Source organism: Perna viridis, chromosome 14 (assembly GCF_037379345.1).
Source record: "Perna viridis isolate PV_CMFRI_1.1 ecotype Kerala chromosome 14, ASM3737934v1, whole genome shotgun sequence".
Taxonomy (NCBI): domain Eukaryota; kingdom Metazoa; phylum Mollusca; class Bivalvia; order Mytilida; family Mytilidae; genus Perna; species Perna viridis.
The window spans coordinates 3,539,231-3,561,519 of record NC_142458.1 but is presented as its reverse complement, the minus strand read 5'-3'; the positions used below and the strand labels follow the sequence as shown (position 1 = coordinate 3,561,519).

At 33.7% G+C, this 22,289-nt stretch overlaps 1 protein-coding gene and 1 long non-coding RNA gene across 17 annotated transcripts in view; one reads left to right on the top strand and one right to left on the bottom strand.

Moving 5' to 3' along the window:
* Positions 1–1,330: 1,330 nt before the first annotated feature.
* Positions 1,331–18,534, bottom strand: LOC148597765 (uncharacterized). Its single transcript, XR_015918411.1, has 3 exons — positions 18,468–18,534; positions 12,492–12,633; positions 1,331–3,067 (listed from the first exon to the last, which is right to left on the bottom strand). It is a non-coding gene; the product is annotated as an uncharacterized LOC148597765 (long non-coding RNA).
* LOC148597762 (uncharacterized) overlaps positions 14,765–22,289 on the top strand; it is a 105,008-nt gene continuing 97,483 nt past the window's right edge. For 3 of the 16 annotated variants that reach the window (XM_088560786.1, XM_088560780.1, XM_088560788.1), the window contains exon 1: positions 14,768–15,653. In XM_088560786.1, the coding sequence (XP_088416912.1) occupies positions 15,322–15,653 (332 nt within the window). In that variant the 5' untranslated portion in view covers positions 14,768–15,321. Of the gene's footprint in view, positions 15,654–22,289 lie in introns of all 16 variants that reach the window. The other 13 variants (XM_088560790.1, XM_088560789.1, XM_088560787.1 and 10 more) reach the window with 9 other exon arrangements.

Sequence of the window (22,289 nt, the reverse complement as noted above, 5' to 3'; positions counted from 1 at the left end):
GGGCATTTATACGCGCTGCAGATTCTCACCATGGTTGTCGATGTAACTTGCTTGTCCTCGCGGAAGTGATTATGCGCATGCGCCTAAAAATGTTCAACGTTAGCACAAAGCGGTCTAGTTTAATTCCAAAAGTTGGTGCGAAATAAGGTATTTTGAAAATCAACCAGCTAATGCTGAGCAGAGAACCTAGTTCGGCAGGGGACTGAAACGTTCCGGGTAACATTCTTCATTTAAATTACACCTGTTTACCATTACATATATTACATCTGTCTACATATGATTGCTTAATTACATTTAAACAATATATCCATCAAATTTAAAGTTTTTTAAAAAAAAAAACTGACCGGGTCAACATAGTGTGCGAAACAGCTAGTGCGCCCTCTGACTGACAGGTCGAAAAGGAATTTCGTTCCTGTGATTTCTCCAGTGTTTTCGGTTTTCTATACACAATATCATAAAAAAAAATGAGTGTAACGGACCAACTACCCCCTGCCGCCCTCCCTTGGATTCTTGATCCTGGATTCGCCTAAGCGATTGAAACATACATGAATGTATAATTGCAAAAGTGTGGACTACCTTTGTCAAAAACTGATGAACAGTAATTTTCTTGTGAACGAAACATTATTCTGCTTTACTTTTCTTATAATTCGGATAAATTTAACTGTAAGAGAAAAAAAAATAGGTCGCCGAACTTGATTTCGAAATAACTAAGCCATAATTAAGGCAATTTCAAAACATTTGATTAATATATGAATCTGTCGGTAATTTTAGCAATTGCACAAACTATTGAAAATACTGGTATGTAGCATTTATAAATTTATATGGAGAAGACTTCTTTCATATTTGAAAAAAAACGGAGGTCACCAAACTCCTTTTTTGTAATAATAAAAAAAATAAATTTCCATTACATTTCTTTAGAATATTTTCCAGCAAATTACGACTCCTATGAATGAATATTCCGGTAAATTATCTCCCTTCTAAAGAGGTTTTTTTCAGTTAATATTGTAACATGTTGTTATTTTTACATCATTTCAGACACATTTGTATCTATAATCTACCTAAACATGAACAGTTACAGAAACGATTACATATGAAAGTAAAAAAAGAGAAACATTTTTTATGTAAATCAGACTTCTTTTATCGTTATCTGAGAGAGTTGAACTACCGACAGAAAAAAAAACAACAAAGATTTTTTTTTTGTATTTTTTGTGTGAGAGTTAGGGAGAAAGTAATCAAGGGAAACAAGATTCTAGCGGAAATCAAAATAATGTTATCCTGGAACAAAGACCAGACATGGAAAACGGACAAACACAACAAATTCAAATTCAAATTCAAATTCAAATATTTTATTGTCGTAAAAACATATTAATGTTTGAGACAAACAAAAGCCAACAACAAAATTAATAACAAATCATACAATAATGACAAATGCAAATATGAGACGAGCATAAAGTAAATAAAATAATACATACAAAGTAACAAAAGTAAACGAGCAACTCGGACGCCACTAAAAACTTGGAGTATGGACCCAGTGCACCGGTAGGGTAAGTGTCCTCTGCTTTTCTAGAAACGAGAAATGGGAAATGGGGTACAAAATGCAGAATGTGAAAACAGGTAACCAAAATTCACATTCATTTTCAGAATGTGAAAACAGGAAAAAGATGTACAACATACACAAAAGATTACTTTAAAAAAGTGTGTAAATTTGATTAAAAAGCAAATATACACATTTATTTATTATTGATATCTAATTTATCGCATGACCCTGGTTGCACGTTATTGATATCTGATTTTCGTATATTGTACACAAATGAAATTTATACATCTTTATTCATAAAGTATATTACAATTTATCCGTAAACAATATATTCATAAACACTTATCTAGAGCTGTACCTTAATGCGGTTCTACAACGTCAATTAAATGTAAATTCAGAGTCAGCAATTAGTTGCTTAAATTATTTCTCCACTCAATTATTTTGGTAATATTAAAATGTATAAAATGTGAAATTTACCGAGCTTGGCTTGTTAAAATCTTAATTTTACCACTGAGAGTGGAGGAATAATGTAAATCAAGAGTCCTAAGGAGAATGGGTATATCTCTTGAAATCTGTAGAAACCGTTGAAAATGTAAAATGGCGGGAAAACTCTTGCAGAGCTTTAAATACCACAATGTGGTAAAAAGTAATGAGAGTAACAGACATGGCTATTATCAATAATATTGTGAATATTGAGGATATCAAGAAGTTAAGTAGTGTTAAAATTGCAGTCTTTTTATACAATATTTAGTGTTAAACCCTTTGCTCTTAATACGTTCTTTTGATTAATTTTCTTTTACAGTTTTAAAAAGATCTGTCAACACAAATGGAGTATATAATTATCTATAATAAATGTTGTCTCTATTGTTAATGATTTCTATGAACGGTTTAATCATTTTACCTTCTAATGTTGGGTTTATTTCCAATAGTGTAATTACTAAATGGCCGTTTACTTGTAAGCCTGGTAAAAATGAGGCTAATGCCATTTTTTGTAAATCCAAAATATATTGACATTGTTTTCAGTATGAATTTAATTCATCCAACGATTCCTTCGAAGTTGACACAACAAAGCCTCCAAAAATTCTTGTTGTGTTATATGGAATGAAGTTGTCATCATTTATTCAATATGTTGGTCCATTAACCCTTACCCCAAGACCTTTACTTAAATGTAGTTTTGAAGAAATACACTGATAAACCTTGTCCATAAGAAGAAAAGTGAAAAGGTACCATGGATACCAGGGTCGAAAAGTAGACCATGGGGTCATTTCTTAGTATGCAGTACGTCATGAAAATTTTGGTTCCGAGTATAAAACGTTTAAAAATTAGAAAGTGATATAAATGTGAGCCTGCACATACTTAGTTTTCATAATAGATAGGTTTGTGTTGGCGCAGGTGCCCCGCTATTTTCCGTCATTTTTCCCTCGAAAGATATCTGTTTCAATGATGTGCCTACAAATAAGCCTACTACGTGCTGTAATGCTCTTTTCTATCTAGATTAAGCTGTCCTCCTCAAAGACTGCAGGGAACATTCTGAACATAAAGAACAAAAAGAATAACGTTAATTAGAGCTTTAAAGGTTTTGCCTGATTTTTATATATGCTTGTAAACTTTCTACTATTGTCAGTAAATACACAAACAGTGTTTAATGTTGCTATGTACTTAGGAGACTACTTTAGAATTCATCAGTTTGCATTGATGGGTTACGTTTATTACAATAATAAATGTTTGCTGATCATATAAATGCAATGGGCAGTACATTGTGTAAAATTAAAGAATTAATATTGGAACAGCTTGATTAATTTGTTGCGGAAACCAATATAATTTGAAAATCGGAGGTGCACTTCATAAGATAATATGAATTTAGATTAAATTGATGTTTCATAATTTTTTTTTATTTCTGATTTATCATCATCAATCTAAATTTGAGATTTTCATCAACTTGGAGCAACTACTATTTTCAAACTCTCAAGTCAAAGAGCAAATATGGAATAAAGATCGAACACAATGAAAAATGATATATATTATGTATGAGCGTTATTGTCCTTCCAATGAAATTAAGTAGTAGTCTTTATAAAAATCAGCAGAAGGTTGTTCATGAATGTCAAAACCTACCAATTACCTTTATTTACAATACAGACAACAAAACTGGTCTTAAGTTTGCTATTTAGTTCTTGCACTTTTGAAATGAAAATTATGGAGATTGTGTATCAAATAGGCACTTTGCAAGAGTTAATGCTCTTGATTCGGTTTGATTTAGTTGATTTTATTTGGACATAAATGTATGGTATTCTGAAAAAAAGAAACAATTTAAATAATTAAAGGACTATTGTTACGTGAAAATATAGCATATGTGGATTGAAAAACATCGTTGGAATGGAGAGTTCTTCACCATGTATCTGTTTATTGTTGCAACGTCTGAATTTTATATGAGCTGGTACTTTACAATACCGTAAGATATTTAGCTACCACAATAGTGAACTGACATATTGACAAACGGAAGGTAGAAATGCGATTGAACATTTGCATAGAAGGTAAAGCGGCAGCAAGCGGTTCTTTTTTTTTTTTTTTTTAATTTTTTAAAGAATATGAAGTTAATAGATTTCTTAAATTATAACAATAAAGATCTATGCCGCAACGGTAAAATTTATATACACTAATTTTTGGGCAACTAATATTTTAAGGAAGTAGTTTGATCCTTATTATAAAGTTTGGCTTTTCAATCCAAATACTACATATTTTTCAAAAAGATAAATCCATGTAGATTTAGGAATTTATCTGTACGATAAATGTTCAAATGCTAAAATCCGTGGGTGATCCTCATGTATATAGGTTTTATGACTGTTAGGGTCATTTTTAAGCTGTCAAATTATGACCGATGATAGATAAAAAGTAAACCATAAATACTGTATAATCGCTGAGAATTATAATACTTAGAGATGTGTATACACATTTAAATAGAATTTGACATAATTGATAAATTACTGCATATTTTATTTAGATACGCGTTGTGATGAACTCACATGACTGATAGTTAAATGACAACAATGGGTTATTTTGTCCTCCCAAAAAACGTACCTGTACATTATTGCGTCATAAATTCATACACAACAATCATTCATTAAATAATGAACGAAAATAGTTAGCCATACAAAATCAACATGACAATAAATATGGAACAGGGTTACGTTTCTGCGAGATTCAAGTCATTATAACAGAAATTATATGGTTGTCTTCATGAACTCGTGGGTAGACGAAAGAGGAAAGGAAAACTATGACACGTTGAATAAATCAGTTTTCATGGTGCAGATGAATAAATCGTAACAATCCACGGGTGTTCACGATGTCGACCATAAAACTTCTGTAGTGATGACTTCAATTCTGGAGCAACATTACCCTGTTTCAGAAGCCTATTTCTATAATTCTAGGGCGATACAAAAAGTTCGTAGGTTCGGCAAGCTCTTGCATAACGTATGAACACTCCATACGCAGGTTCTGAAAGGGATGTTGCCACAGATGAAAGGAAAGTTAACAATTGTGAATGAAAAGTCATCAAGTTTGAGTCGTTAAGTTTGTTCAATAGTTTACCTTTACCATCGATTTCTAAGTGTAGGTCAAGATATGAGGCTGTCTTCACAGTATCTGCAGTATCCATTATCTCAAGTTCTTTGGGACAGAAGCGATGTAGCAAATCCCCAAAATTAGGATTGTTCAAAGATAATACGTCATCTATATAGCGGAAATTGAGACTAAAGGATCTAGTCAAACAATATTTTTCTTTCGGATCAGATCAGCTATAAGCTCTTGATCTCTCTATTTTCACAGAATATATTTTTATGACGAAATTGTCATAGGTAAATATCGGTCTTAGTTTTAATCGTAAATCGTAGTTGTCATAAATCATAAAATTTCAGCAAGTCACTTTTGAATCGTCATATTGACGGTTTCTGACAACTGAAATACGTTTGATTCAGAAAACTACCGTGTTATTTTCAATTATAAATACATTTTCGAAGTCATTTTGAAGATTAAATTTCGTGTTACTATTCCCTGTAAACATTTTACCGCTGTCATGTACATCATTTATTACTGATATACTTCTTATAAGATATTTCTTTTAAGTAGAAAATAAACGTGATTTTTTAATACTTTATCCGTAACAAAAATTTAGAACCAACTGCAGTGAGTTTGTTCTCACGAGTGATATAAGTATAGAGTTACTGCAATAATTCATAATGTCCTGAAGATCAAATGCTACTAGAATTTGTCTTCAATGAAATTACCTGAATAATTTATATATGCTTCTATAATCAATAAGCATTTTAATTGCTAAACAAACAATTTATACCTAAATATTTTAGCTGTTCAGTTCCTGAGGCTTTATTGGAAAATGTTTTGTCTCTATCAATATATAACCAATACCATTTGAAAAACGATTTATGACTTTTATAGATTGTAATATGCCTCAAGAAATTATTACGAAAAACAAATAAAATGTAAACGTTTTTTTTTTCTATTTTTATTTGTGCTCCTGGCAAAAGTTTCTTTTTTTCTCACTGATGATACATTTCCTTCTTGTATTCTGTGCAGGATGCAACCGATGTATTTAAAGCTTTCATGGGAACTATTTATTTTAAGTATATCGTTTGCAAATGATTGAAATTATTCTTTGATTGGGCTATAATCGTATCAAACGATTTCATGGGTTGTTTATAATATATCTAATTCTTTAATCATACTCCATTACAATATCTGCACATTGTGATGCAGTTAAACTACTGTTGAAAAAATGCACGGGCAAATAAAATACAAATTCATCAGATAGACATGTATAGTTCTATTCCAACAAAAAACTGCCTTAGTGTGAAACATTAAACAAACTATACACACTCCTAACACAAACTATACACACCCCTTACACAAACTATACACACTCCTAAAAAAATACACACCCATAACACAAACTTTACAAACTCCTAACACAAACTATACACACTCCTAACACAAACTATACACACCCTAACACAAACTATACACACTCCTAACACAAACTGTACAAACTCCTAACACAAACTACGCAAACTCCTAACACAAACTTTACACACTCCTAACACAAACTATACACACTCCTAACACAAACTATGCATACTCTTAACACGACTTATACACATCCCTAACACAAACTATACACATCCTTAACACAAACTATACACATCCTTAACACAAACTATACACATCCTTAACACAAACTATGCAAACTCCTAACACAAACTATACACACTCCTAACACGAACTATACACACCCCTAACACAAACTATACACACTCCTTACACGAACTATACAAACTCCTATCACAAACTATACACACTCCTAACACAAACTATACACACCCCTAACACAAACTATACACATCCCTTACACAAACTATACAAGAGTTGTATCACCAGATGTAGAATGCAGGGAGACTAACAGGGAAGAGTATTGTGATTATATATGCGGTTTCTGAATTCCCTCAAATATGGTTCAGGATTTACATGTTTTGTTTTTTGGTTTTTTTTTTTGTTGTTTTTATTTTTTCTTTATATGGCTGTCATCATCATCGGCTCCTAACACAAACTATACAAACTCCTAACACAAACTACGCAAACTCCTAACACAAACTTTACACACTCCTAACCCAAACTATACACACTCCTAACACAAACTATACACACTCCTAACACAAACTATGCATACTCTTTACACGAACTATACACATCCATAACACAAACTATACGCATCCTTAACACAAACTATGCAAACTCCTAACACAAACTATACACACTCCTAACACGAACTATACACACCCCTAACACAAACTATACACACTCCTTACACAAACTATACACACTCCTATCACAAACTATACACACTCCTAACACAAACTATACACACCCCTAACACAAACTATACACATCCCTTACACAAACTATACAAGAGTTGTATCACCAGATGTAGAATGCAGGGAGACTAACAGGGAAGAGTATTGTGATTATATATGCGGTTTCTGAATTCCCTGAAATATGGTTCAGGATTTACATGTTTTGTTTTTTGTTTTTTTGTTGTTTTTATTTTTTCTTTATATGGCTGTCATCACCATCGGCGTGTTAAGTTCATGTTCTCCTGTTAAGATGAAACTTGCAGTTTATTCTGAAACACAATATATTCAGTATTTGTCTAAGAATCAGACAAAATGTGTATATGGTGTGGCAATGAAGGAAAAAACGCAGAGATTTTATTACATTAACCAAGTTTTTATACCTGATAACCTATAGGTATAAATATGGTAAATATCACAAGGACTGCCCCTTTTGGGGAGAATAATCTGTCATGAAGAGAAGGCCATTGGCCATAGGATTCATGGGGTTGATTTTTTTCCAATTTTATATAATTTGAAAGATATTTCATTTTTACACTTCAGAATGTTCCAGTTCTTCATTTTGCTGTTCAAATTTTTTTTCACAGCACTTTAAAGAGTGGTGGGGACTAGGGTAAAAAATTAGCGCATTTTCATATTGTATGTAAACAAGCCAAAAAATGCCGCATGACCCTATTTTTGAAGTTGCAAAAGATAACTTATAAACCTAAAAGATATGGGTTTGCATTGGAAGAGCAATGGGAGTTTTTTTTACTGAATTTATTCCTCCAGAAATAACCATCAAATTGTTTGTATAGTTTGCCTTTATTATATTGATAGGTAACATTAAGGCGAAAAGCACTATTGAAAAATGGCGGGCACATTTTCCCGTATTTTTGTCGTTACAAAAGCAGTCAGAATATATCTACGTAACAGATGCTTCAGGATAAATTAAAATGGCTTTTCAGTTATTTTCTAGATGTATTGAATATATTTGTGACAAAAAATACCTCACTGAAAATTATGCAGTGCCATCCATTGCCTGATTCTCACACAGTATGGTACTTGGTACATTTTTTTAAAAAAGAATATGCAAGGGCCATACATTTGCTTAAAAAGCGACTGAGGCAAGTCAGTCATTGATCCCTTGGGTGTTTGAATCGCTTTTGCTAAATCATATTATGCAAATAGATATAAGAAAGAATGTGTCATATTTAGAAGAATATAAATTCAGACAACGTCTCCGCTCTATCATAGTAGAAATATCTTTCAATGTAAGTTCATCAATTAAATTATAATTACCAATTTCAAATGACTTTTAATAGGCAATGGATTAATAAAAAGAAAATGAAAAGAATTATATAACTCTTACGTCGAAAATATTGAAAAGATTTATTATCTACAACATGGTATAATTATTGTTATCTTGATATTTCTACCCTTTTAAATTCCTACTTCCAAAATAATCTTAGGTACTTTGTTGCTATGGCAGCATCGTAAACCATAGATTAACTTCGCCAAAACAATAAAATATAAAATCATGTGAAACAGAATAAATGTCGAGCAGCAATCCATTAGAAAATATATAATTTTTCATATCACTTTTCCATGGAATTAATTACGGAAAAAAAACAGAATAAGAACAATTATAAAAAAACAAATGTCGCCAAGAAGATAATTATAAGGAGCGAGCGAAGCTTAAATGTACAGAAATTCGTTTAACAATTCATCTAACTGACATTGAGAAACTTTCGTACTGGCATAAAATAACATCAGGATACATTAAAGCTTCAGAAATAGCAAAAATATGTTCTACTTATATGTTCTTCTCCGAAGATGGCCTTTACTGGGCAGTAAACTTGGATATCTTCTCCGGTCATGGCCGTCACTGGGTAGTAAACTTGGGTGTCGTCTGCGGACATATCGACTTCATGTGGCAGTAAACTTGAGTATTTTTCAAGAAGCAGGAACTGCTCACCCTGAACACCAGAGTTTGTACTGTTTGTCTCTATGTGATTTTTTTTTTTTTTTTTTGTCTTTATCTATGTTTTTCCTTGTCAGATTACATGTTTCCTGGACGTGTTTTTCCAAAAGACAAACCCTCTTTTGTAGTCTTAGTTACATTGGCACTTTGTTTTATTCGATTTATTTTTCTTTCGTCGTCAGTAAAAGGAATCAGAGTTCCCTACTAATATGTTTTTTCATGTAAACACTGTATATACGTTTACGCCAAGAATAATCCGTATCACTTTGAGTATGAAAAAAGAAAATGATATATTTCAAACCAAGGTCTAGAAACATTTTTTGTTTATCATTTGACACATTTGTTTACACTGACATAGGTTTAAAGAATCAGACATTTGTACAAAAGTGGGCAACAGCAAAATTTTCGAACTTGTATACAAACACTTCAGGCAATATTTAAGTCCATATAACAAAATAGCAAAATCAAAGCAAAAACCGGAAAGTTGGAAGTTTTTTTAGTGCTACAAACGTTTTTTTTTTTAATTATAACATCTTATACCTCTCATGCATTGTTTTTTTATTGATATTTATCAATGAATTTTCCTCCACAATTCTGGTATGCATCTCGACGGAAGTATCTATACAATATTAATTCGTATTCAATATTAATATGCCTTGACATTGAAAAATAAATTGGAGCTAATATTATTTTTAAAAAATCCTGCTTCATGTTATCAAAATCATACTATGCATGTCAAAATTTTATTTATTGAGCAAAGTCAATTTATTTTGACTAGATATATAAGTCAGATATATTGTAATTTCATTTACAAAAATCAATTTATATCTGTTCTGAAAATAGTTCAGTACAATGTTTATATACAAAGGATTGAAAAGACTGAAAAATGATAGTCAACCGTAAATAAGAACTGTAATCCAATTTATACTGACATCGAGTTATAAACCGTAACGTATTCAAAAACGCACTTTGCATCACATGGTTTTGTCTCTAATGGTCGACGAAGTAGCTGTGCTGAAGATGCAACCAATGAGAAATCTTTGGGTAACAGAACTTCAGAAACACAAAAAGGAAAGCACTCAAAGAATAAATCTTACAACACAAAAGAGCTAAGAAGGAACACGCAGAAAAAAGAAACAGCACAAACCGCGCAAAAAATGGCGTGCTGCAGAAGGGTGAGCAGCTTCTGCTTCGTTCGGGAATTAATACCTCCAAATTCCCTACAGTTTATAAAATTTTAATTAACAAGATCATTCAATCTTCTCAATGAAAGTTCGTATTTTAGAAAAAAAAATACCATCCTACGAAAAGTTCCGTTCTAAGTAAAAACTATCGTAGGGAAAGAGATGAGTACTGGATACGCAGACTACGCACTGCAATACCTTACAGATACAAACATCAAAAGTATAGGAAACCTTTCAAGCCAATATATCAATAGAATAAATGTAATGAATTTATTTGACAAAAGTCCAAGACGGGAAAGAGTCATGGCCATCGCCACTATACGTCTCCTAAGTTACATGATGTCTACATAGATGGTCTCTTTTCTTTCTTACAAAAACCACCTCTCACTCTACTTCACCCCCTTTCCAAAACAAGTCTGGACACTCCTGTTTCTGAACCATAAATTGGAATTATAACTTTAAAGTTCTTATGGATGCCGTGGAGGACTACGCAAGAAAATGGATAAAACGGGAACATGAAGACATTGATACTCTGTCAGAGTGGTTAAAGGCCGTGAGATCTTCAATTCTGAAACGAATTAAAGTTTTAAGTAGGTCAATGAGTGCCAATGACACATCAGTTTCCAAGGACCCCGATGTAGCAGAAACATTGTCTACTATACACGGAGACAATCAGTTCAAGACTATTATCAGAATATAATAGCATTAAAACCTATGATTTTTCAACACTGTTCACTTCTATTCCCCATACTCAGTTAAAATCCCGACTTAAAATCGTTATACATCGTTGTTTTTTGGGGTTTTTTTCAAAAAGGATGGTACACCTAGATACAAATATATAGTTCTTGGTAGAGATTCCTCATACTTTGTAAAAAATAATTCCTAATCATCTTCCAAATATAGAGAAGCAGATGTTCACAAAATACTGGAATTTTTTATCGACAACGTATTTGGCCAGTGTGGTGGACGCATTTTTCAACAAACGGTCGGCCTTCCAATGGAAACAAATTGTGCTCCTCTTCTTGCTATCCTAAACCTTCACTCTTATGAGGCTGACTTTATAACTGATCTGATCCGAACGAAAGAATATCGTTTAGCTAGATCCTTTCATCTCAATTTTTCTACTATGTAGATGACGTATTATCTTTAAACAATCCTATTTTTGGGGATTTGATACATTGCATCTACCCCAAAGATGTTGAGATAAATGATACTACAGACCCTATGAGGTCAGTCTCATATCTTGAACTACACTTAGAAATCGATGGTAAAGGAAAACTATTGACCAAACTTTACGACAAACGTGATGACTTTTCATTCAGAGTTGTCAACTTTCCTTTCATTTGTGGCAACATCCCTTCAGCACCTGCGTATGGAGTGTTCATATCACAGCTTATACGTTACGCCAGAGATTACCGAAACTACTTAGACTCTGTATCTAGAATTCCAACAAATAGGCATCTGAAACAGGGTTATGTTGCTGCAAGATTGAAGTCATCACTACAGAAGTTTTATAGTCATCATTATGAACTCGTGAATCGCTACGGTGTCTGCGCCATGAAAACTGATTTATTCAACGTGTCATAGTTTTCCTTTTTTCTTTCGTCTGCCCCGGACTTGACTTTTTATAAGCAACTCGGCGGGTGTTTCTAGAAAAGCAGAGGACGCTTACCCTACCGGTACACCGGGTCCATGTTCCCAGTTTTTAGTGGAGTCCGAGTTGCACATTTGCTTTTGTTACTTTGTTAGTATGACTTAAGTTACTTTATGTTCTTTGTTGAGTATGTCTGTTTTTCATGTGTGGTCTTTTTCCCTGTATTATATTCTTTTGATTATCGCTATAATCTTGGTTCCCTTGATTACTCTTGCAAGAAACAAAAGGTGCTACTCACGTCAAGTCCTTATAATATTGGAAAAGGACACTTTTTATCGATCAATTCGGTCATATTGAAATGTAGACTATTTTCTACAGGCAATATATCCTAGTTCTGGTAGTCTTTGAGTAAGTCGATGAGTTCTTTCTAGGAAATCCGTCTAATGTTCACAAATAAAAAGGCGTATGAACTGAGAGACAAACACACTATACGATAAAGCAGTTACCACATAGGAAAGGACCATAGGTTATCACATAGGAAAAGACTACAAAGTTATTGCGTTTGTCAGAGTTAAATTTCACGATGTCACGATAAGAGGGATATTGAACTATGTCTTATGTAGATGGTCATCCACATCGGGAAATCGGTGATGAATATAAAGTAGTAAATCGAATTTTAAAGCCTAACCACGCTCTTACATTCTACAAACAGAAAAAAAAGTGTCGATTATGATCTTATTGGCAGGCCAAGTAGGCTTTAGACAAAAGTTTTGTTATGTGAATTAATTTTGGTACCAGTTTTTGTCCAGTTGGGCCGTATAATACTGGATTACCCAACTTGGAATATCGTCTATGTCAAGTATATTTCAGTGATAAAACATCAATGTTCCTGTGATGGAAGTTTGTGTCAACTTTCCTTTGTTGTAGTAAGTTTGGCAAGATGTCTGCCTTAGCGGAAAAAAGACAAAATCAGAATGCCGATTTGAACAGTAACTATCCAACGGTACATTATAATACAAACGGATGTGGAAACGTGGAACATGTCCAAAAGACAACAACCCTGACTATCAATGAAAAACAGCTAAACATTTTTTTCATGAGTTTGTTCTTTACTTTAAATATGTTTTCATGTATTCCTGTGTTTCGTCATATATGTATGAAAATTATGATTCTCATATAGGTTTGAGAAATAATTATCAAGGAACCAAAATTCGAGAGGTAATCAAAAGAATATTTCCAACGATAAAGACTAAACAGGAAAAAAAAGGCACACACAACAAGCAAAAGATATAACCAAAATAACATGCACAAAGAAACAAAAGTAAATGAGCAACCCGTACTCCACTAAAAACTGGGAGCATGGAACAGGTGCACTAGAAGGGTAAGCGCCCTATGCTTTCCTATAAACACCCGCTAAGTTGCTCATAAATGTTACGTCCTAGGTAAACTAAAGAAAAAAGCAAAACTATGATACGGTGAACACGTCTTTCCTGATATGGTGCAGATGAAAATACCATAATGATCTTCGAGTTCATGATGACGAAAATAAAACTAAAAGACATGTAAAACATGTGTTATAATGTTTCCCTTATAAATTGTATTTGCTTGTTGGCGTCCTGTCTATCATATTTGGTTCTCAGATACACCTGAATTGCTACATCATTTTGTGGGCTACTTTGCGGAAATTGAAAGGGGTTCCAATAAAAGTAAAAGAATGAACACTGAATGACAGATCGGAAACGAAGACAATGGAAGGCACAATAAAAACAAAACAATATACTAATCTCAAAAATGAATGGAAGAAACGATGCGATGAAAACATGTTCTAATGTTGCGGGTTTTATTCGTAAGCCGGGTGGGAAGAGACAATTTCAACTGAACAAAACATATCTGTATCATAACATAGATATTGTGTTAACTCTCATGAAAGTTTGTCAGTGTTCTTTGACCTATATATTGCTTTTGTCTACTTTTCTTTTAAAGTGAAGTGGAATCAACAGTCCAACAAATGCAATCATTAGAATTAGACCAAGAAACAACCAGTTACCATACCAACACTGTAAACATAAGCCAGTTTTATGTGACAATAATGATACTTAGTTTTACTTTCTCTAATAATACATATATCTATTGTCAGACACTGTTTAAGTTGTACAATATCCTTTCAGAAGGTCGCGTCAAGTTGAATGAAATAAATCTAAACTCTACAACTTATTAAATTGAAATTAATCACGATTTCAACAAGATGTTAAATTTTTCATTACATATACTGTATATAAAGAGGCATGATACATAATGTAATCTGGTACCCAAACCCAACAAAGCGAACGCATTTTATCTCTAAGGTAGTTTAAGTATATGTATAGTGTGCATTTGGATAGAATAGAAATTTAATTTTATTTCATGAATAGAGCCTTACACATTGTGTTGAATGCAGTCATACCCGCATTCAACGTTCATTCAAAATCAATTTAAAAAGAAATAATACGACTATTGTTCTATAATAATAACTTCTTTATTGAAAATCATTTTGCGACGTCTATGAAAATTCAATAGATAGTATATAGTCAATCAGTTGGAATATTTTGTCAACAAAAGGTAAAATATTCCTATTCCATATCTGCTTAGCCTATCGACTAGTGCCGATTGATGATATATCCGCATGACCTTTATAGAATTTTTGGATGACCCCTGATTTGATTGATACCGTATCTTATAAATAGGCCGCTCTTTATATTGATCTTATGCGATAAAGTAATTTATTTCACATCCGTTGTAGTATGCTTAACTACGACCTATGTTTACCTTGTTCAAACGTGTACTGTTTGGATTTTCAACAATCATGCGTGGATTTGACGCTGACAACATCACTCAAACGTTTATCTATTAATCATGAAAGTGAATCTGACATAACGGAAGGGAAGTGATTGTCACTCCGGAATCTTCTGTCCATATTTATAATTAAGGTGAAAGAAAATAAGAGAGATTTATAGAATTATTTCATGGACATTATCTGGAATTAGTGTCTAGATTTCTTGTACTTATTTGGCATAACTCTGAAGATTTATTTTTCCGGTTTTCTCCTGGAAGTATTGCTTTGTTTTCCTTTACTCCGCATTTAAACGACGATGGCGATGCGAAGCGGTCAGTATGACATGGACGACGGACACGGGTATGAGCCCCACTATCAACAGGGGATGACGAAAGGGATGTACACTTATTGTTACGTTAATGGAGACGAATTCAATGTACCAAAAAAGATTCTAGTCAACCCAAAAAGAGATAGGACTTTCAATGCATTTTTGGACTATGCTACTAGAGTTCTTAACCCTCGTTTTGGTGCTGTTAGAAACATCTATACCCCCGAGGGCCGACATCGGGTCCGACGGTTCGAGGACATGCAGTCTGAAGGCAAATATGTGGCTTGTGGACAGGAACCCTACAAAAAATTGGACCGTCCGTAAGTATCTTCATTTGTTTTAAGTAATGTCACCTATTTTGTCCCAACATTAGTTCATAAAATTACGAGACCAGTGTTTCTCTAATTTTTATATGATTATTATATTTACTACCAGTTTCTTTGAACTTTCAACCTATAATATCCAAGACAGCTATACCTATACTGTATTAGACTTTCGGCTCTAGTGTTGTTCGGTTTGCACGGAGTTGGACACTTCTTTTAATTCATTCAGAATTTATTACTAAATAAAGGCACGCTCTTTTGCAGTCTGAAGCCCAGTATGTGGGTCCTTCTAAAAATTGCTAAATCAGTTGAGGGATAAGGTACATGTATAGGTTAATTTTTAAATTTGCTGACGCAACATTAGGTCTTTACTTCAATGTTGTTTTGAATAAGAAAGGCAATGCAACGTTTAAAGTTCTTCTACTCAACATCAAATGAACGGTTATTATAAAACCTGAATAAAACATCTTGGATTCTTACACCGACATTCGATTACGACTTGGACTTTTGCAAGATTTGTTTGAAGTACTTTTCACATGTGTTTGAGATTTTTACTTTTGCAATATCATTTAAATAAATATGATACTCAGCACGTAATGCCTGATGAAAATCTCATTCGCAGCATTTCTAGATCCAGAGAGATTACCGTTGTGAATTCAGTTCTGCGACACTTTCAGGTGGTGTGTTTTCTTAATACATAATGCTTTTTTGCGCAATTATTGGACCTACGGGTTCGTTTTCGACAAGATTGGGCAATGTAAACCGTCTCGAAGTCCGAAAAACATGTGTAAATAAGATTGAGTGAAAACAAACAAACAAGAACATACAAATGTATTATAGACAATAAGAAATGACATTGCAGATATCCATGATATTAGATGTCATATTAAACTGGTTTTATTAGAATACCCACATGCCATATTAAACAGGTTTTAATCTATAAAAAAACATAGCCAACGTTTTTTCTCCTTTGGTTTTTGTTTATTTGGGTTTTGTTTTATTATCATTTTTTTGAAAAAACTTATTTAGTTAATTATTAAACTACAGTTCCCCCAGAATATGCCTCCTGCCTCACAAACTTTTTAACATTTCTGCATGTGCCCCCATTCTATGCTTTATACGAGGGGTAATGCATGAAAAAATGATAAATTTCTAAATTCCTTGTATTAAATCAACTAGAGCGTTGTAATATAGTTAGAGTATAGTCCATACTCCTTCTTTAAATGGTTAAGTACTATTATACAAATATTAACGACATTTTTAGCCTCATAAACAACATTTAACACTTCAGAGCCAACACCCTTACACCTGTTCATTATGGTGTAACGTTCGTTTTATATATGTGTAGATATAAGAGGAATTTGTGGTCTTTGATCAATAAAGCTATTGATCCTGCATTTCTCGCAACGTAATTGGTGATTTATATAAAATCATATATGAAAATAATAACCAGAAAATTTATCAATAATAAGGTTATTATATTTCATTATATTGATTCAAGGAGAAATATCAAGTATAAAGGGGACTATCAGTAATGTGAAGGTAGAAGGGGTGTGTAACCAATAAGATCTATCAGCAAGTAGTCGGTATATCAGTAATGTGAGGTAGAAGGGGGGTGTAACTGATAAGATCTATCAGCAAGTAGTCGGTATATCAGTAATTTCAGCTAAAAGTAGAGAATGTGCAATGGATCTATCTACATTACCGAATACAGGGGGTGGGGGTTACATATTGTACGGTGATACTCCACCCCCTTCTTTGGGATAAAAAAAAGTCGTTAAAACTGTTAAAAATGAACTTTAAATTGTTGAAGCTCTATTTAGGTCTCAGAATAATTTTCGTCCATATAACCTATTACGGACCCCACTCTCTAAAAAAGTTCTGGCTACGGGTCTGGGTTAAAAAGGGGGTGTATCAGCAAATAATAGCATTAGTTAAAAAGGTGATATATCAGCAACAAGTAGTATCAGTTAAAAAGGGGGTATATCAGAATGAGACATTTCAGCTGAAAAAGAGGGTATATGAAATGTAATGAAATGAATGATTTTTTTTTATTTAAAGTAATGAAACTTTATAATAAAATTTGGTTGTGTATAAGTTATGCGATATATCACCTAAATTAAGAAGGTTTATTAGTAATGACAATTTTTAGCTAAAAAGGGTGAAATTTCAGTTACATGTAAAAAGGGGGTATATCAATAATGAGAAATATCAACTGAAAAGGGAGTATATCAATAACAAGAATTAACAAGTAAAAAGACTTCGAGAATCGTGAAACCCTAGCAAATATTGAAGGCAAAGGCTATCGACAAGTTCGTGCGTTCGTTAGGTCACCTACCTTTTAAACTCAAGTTAACATATTTTTTTATAAAAGTATATAATACCTTTTAAGCTCATTTTCATAAAGAGAAAGTTTAACGTAATAATTGGGGAGGCACAGAAATTCATCGTTCCAGTTTATATCATTGTCATAAGATGAATCATTACCATTACAAAAACGGATTTAAATTTAATGGAATTTGTACTATAAAAGGGGTGGACAGTGGGGTACTTCATCACCCTTCCATTCTTCTAGTCCATTCCCTCCCACCCTCCTGACCACCACTTCTCGGCCCATTTCATTATACCCCCGGTTATTGTTCCCAACCGTCAACCCCACTTCCCGTATTTTTTACTCCCCGTTCCCTACCCCTTCAACCACCAATTCCCGTCCCCTCAACCCCCGTAAGCCCCACTCCACACACCCCGGTCCACCCTCCCATAAGAAACCCCTAATTCTGGGTTCATGTGGCGGACGAGAAGTAGACTTACTTGTAAGTTCGCCTTTGGCAAGTTTATATACTAATAGATGAAAGATGCCTATGGTTCAATTTATTACCTCGCGCACATTGACTTCCTTTATCAAAAAAGAGATTAAATCAACCGAAATATCGATGTCATCATTGTGTGCACACCTCAGGTGAGCTCGATTCTATTTAGGATGAAAGCTTTTGTATAAATTGTTCCTTATCTATATATATGCTTACCCTTATTCGAACCCTGATCATTCTCTCTGCTAGAACATGAAAATATATAAATTTATTTAGAGGCATGTCCAAGATTTTTTTGTTAGAGAGAGCGTGAATAACAAACAACTAAACGGAACAAAAGGCACATTTATGGCAAACAAAATTATTTACCCATTTATTTGGTGGGAATGTGGTGGGATGGCGGACCATTTATTTGGTGGAGATGTGGTGGGGTGGCGGACCATTTATTTGGTGGGGATGTGGTTGGGTGACGTCCCATTTACTTGGTGGGGATGTGGTGGTGGCGGACCATTTATTTGGTGGGGATGTGGTGGGATGGCGTCCCATTTATTTGGTGGGGATGTGGTGGGGTGGCGGACCATTTATTTGGTTTGGATGTGATGGGGTGACGTCCCATTTATTTGGTGGGGATGTGGTGGGGTGGCGTCCCATTTATTTGGTGGGGATGTGGTGGAGTGGCGAACGCTGTGTCCGTCCCAACCCAAGATTTCCGCGACTACGTAGTAATGCGAGAATGGGGAACTTAAAATAGGTCTATAATTTCTTCGTAATCTCTTGTCGTTTTTAACTAATCTCCTAAGATTAATTTCTCCATGTGGTGATTCTAAATGGATAACCTATGATAGCCAACCGCTTCATACATGTGTACAGAATAACGTTATCCAACGTTCTCATCTACAAGTTGAGAATAATCTACCAACCGAATTACTTTGAACTAAGATACTTCATAGCCCATTGAAGTACATGTACTTTGTATTTTTCAATACTTGTGCATAGGAACGGTCTTATTTCAAGTATTTTATAAAACATATAAGAGCCATTAATCAAAGTCTAAAAATAATTTATTTACATAATTGCGAGTCCGTTTGTGGTAAGAATTCATACCGTCCTTGCAACTGATTTTATACATGTGTGACGAGGTTCAAAAGCAAATTTAAAAAGATAAGTAGGTCTTCTATCACATCGTAAGAGTTTACTAGTTTACTATAGCTTTGAACTTATAACAGCGCCGTTACGAATCGCACAAAAGGAATATTTTTAAAAGATGTTCCAATGACTTCCGTGTTCTCCCTCTGATGTTCCAATGACTTCCGTGTTCTCCTGATGATGTTCCGATGACTTCCCTGTTCTGAAATTTGGCTGAATCAAAATTTTGCCCTTTGGCCATCTCATAGAATAAAATGTTCGCCCCCTACTTTTTGACAGATTCCCTAAGCTTGTGAATATCGCGAATGAACAACTTCAAAATTGATAACCTTTCAATGTCAAAATAAATCATATTTACAATGTACGTGTATGTATAGGTTTAGAACTAATATGGAATCATAAATCAGAAATCAAAACATTTCATTCCTCTATACCCCCAATACGATCATGTGTGGAATTCAAATCGCCTTTAAAATGTGTGTCGTAGTACAGTAAGGAAAATTATAGTACCTACATTACCATTGTCTTTGTGTGTGGACTGTTGCTATTATCTTAAAACTACACTTTAAAGGTTCTTGTGTTAACAATATTATCTGGAGTATATTTACCATGTTGTTAAAGTTTGTTCAAGAGATCAGTGGTTCGTCTTGTTTTTACCAAATGTATTATTGTTTTACGTAGTTGTTGTCAGGATATTGTTGATGGTTAGTAAATTTTGATAAAAAGTTATGGAACGAACGATTGTATCTAAAAAATGATAAATTATGACCTGCAACTCCTGTGAATCTAAACAGTTTTAAAGTTAGATCAAAATACTTTTGTACCTTTACAAATGATGGGTTACATAACTGAACTGTTCTTTGCTTTGTGCTTCCTACTTGGTCTTTGAGTAGAAACACTGAATTTTGAGAAATGATGAAGGTCGGCAGTTTAAACCTTTTTTGAAGATTTTGTTACTTTCGTGCAATATATTGGCAAAGTGAGGAAACTGTGGCCTTGAAACCCCCTTTTTTATCTCCTTATCAAAAACATTGGATTCTCTTAATATAAAGTATTTGCAAAGGATGTGTGATACAAATCTTTGTAAGTTGTGAGAAAATAATAATGTTTATGCAAAAATATGTTGTCTTCGTGCTCTTCACGTCCCCCTTTAGATTCAACGTCTGTTTGTATGTTTCATTAAGTACATGTTACAATGTAACACTTTGTATATAATCTATAATAACACCATAAGTTTGAAAAGAGTCCAAACTATCTTACAAATTATTTGAACTTAAATAACTTCAGTCAAGGTTATAAAATAGTTTATAGTATTTGTTTTAGCAATTTCATCGCGTTCCGTGATAACTACTCATTTTTGGCAGTCGTGTTTCCTCGTGACGTAGAGAATGTGTTAAAGTTGTAGAAACGATCACGCATTTGATATGACCATGAATTTTGTTGAAGAAAAGCAGATGCAGCTAAAAAACGCAGAAATACCAATCATGTATATTGCAAATTTTGATATACCGTACACGTGTGTGTCTAATTAAAAAAATAATTGCATAAAAGACTACTCAAGACCAAAACTATCGAAATATGAAGCCAAATCCAACACCGAGCGGTTCTACAATGTGCATTAACAATGAATTAGGCCTCACTGTTTTAGATGTTATGAAATTTGTAACATTGCAAATTTCGATGAATATAATCAATAAAATCTGATATAATTTTTGGTCAGGCATATCTGACTACTGCATGGGTTATTGAATACTTTCGGGGTACTTTGGTCCACCAGCAGTGGTATCTGTCCAGTGGTTATAAAATACAAAAATACCAATCATATATATCGATAATTTCGAAATACTGAACACGTGTTTCAAGGAGTAACCTCTCATCATCAGCAATTAAAAGATGTCAATGTTCTCCCATGTGAAACTGAAGTACTCATCGTAATATGAGACGTCAAATTGAATACAGCAAGACATGTAGTGGTCAGGTGCAGACCCAAAAGTTATAAATGGGGTTGGGGTCAAAGCTATAATTTGTCCATTTGTGCCCAAATGCTGCAAACATTGACTACGTTCAAACAAGCAGGACCAATGCCCTAATCACTATAGGCCTATAGATAAGTATCGAGTGCTTGTTATCCAAGTTAACTTCAAGTTACCTATTGAAAATCATATCCAGACATAGTTTTCTATATTGAAACATGAAAGACAGCATGACAATGGAATATATGTATATTACGTTGTATAACCATTCTTATCGATGGACTGGTGGATCCAGGAAGAGGTTCCGAGCCGTTGGAACCCACAGTTGTTTGTTGATAAGTGTTGTTAGTCTTATGCATATTAGTACCTGAATCAGAAATATAGCCAGGAGTTTTCCTTTTTAATCATTCCGATCGGAACCTCTTTTTGATTTCTGGAACCCTCCCCCCCTCCCCCCGTTACGATCGGATGATGGATACATGAATTATCATGGTTCTTTCTGTTTCGTGTCCTCTGACTGTCGTATGCGATGGAAGCTAAGAAATACGAAAACAAATTTGCAGCGGCAGACAGATAAAATAAACACAAAACGATGTTGATGGTTCGGGTTTAGTCTCATTGTCAGTGGGGGTGAATCTAAGTTATTTGCTCTAAAATTTAATTGATCATATCGAAAATCGATGGAAATCACAGACAAGGGCTAA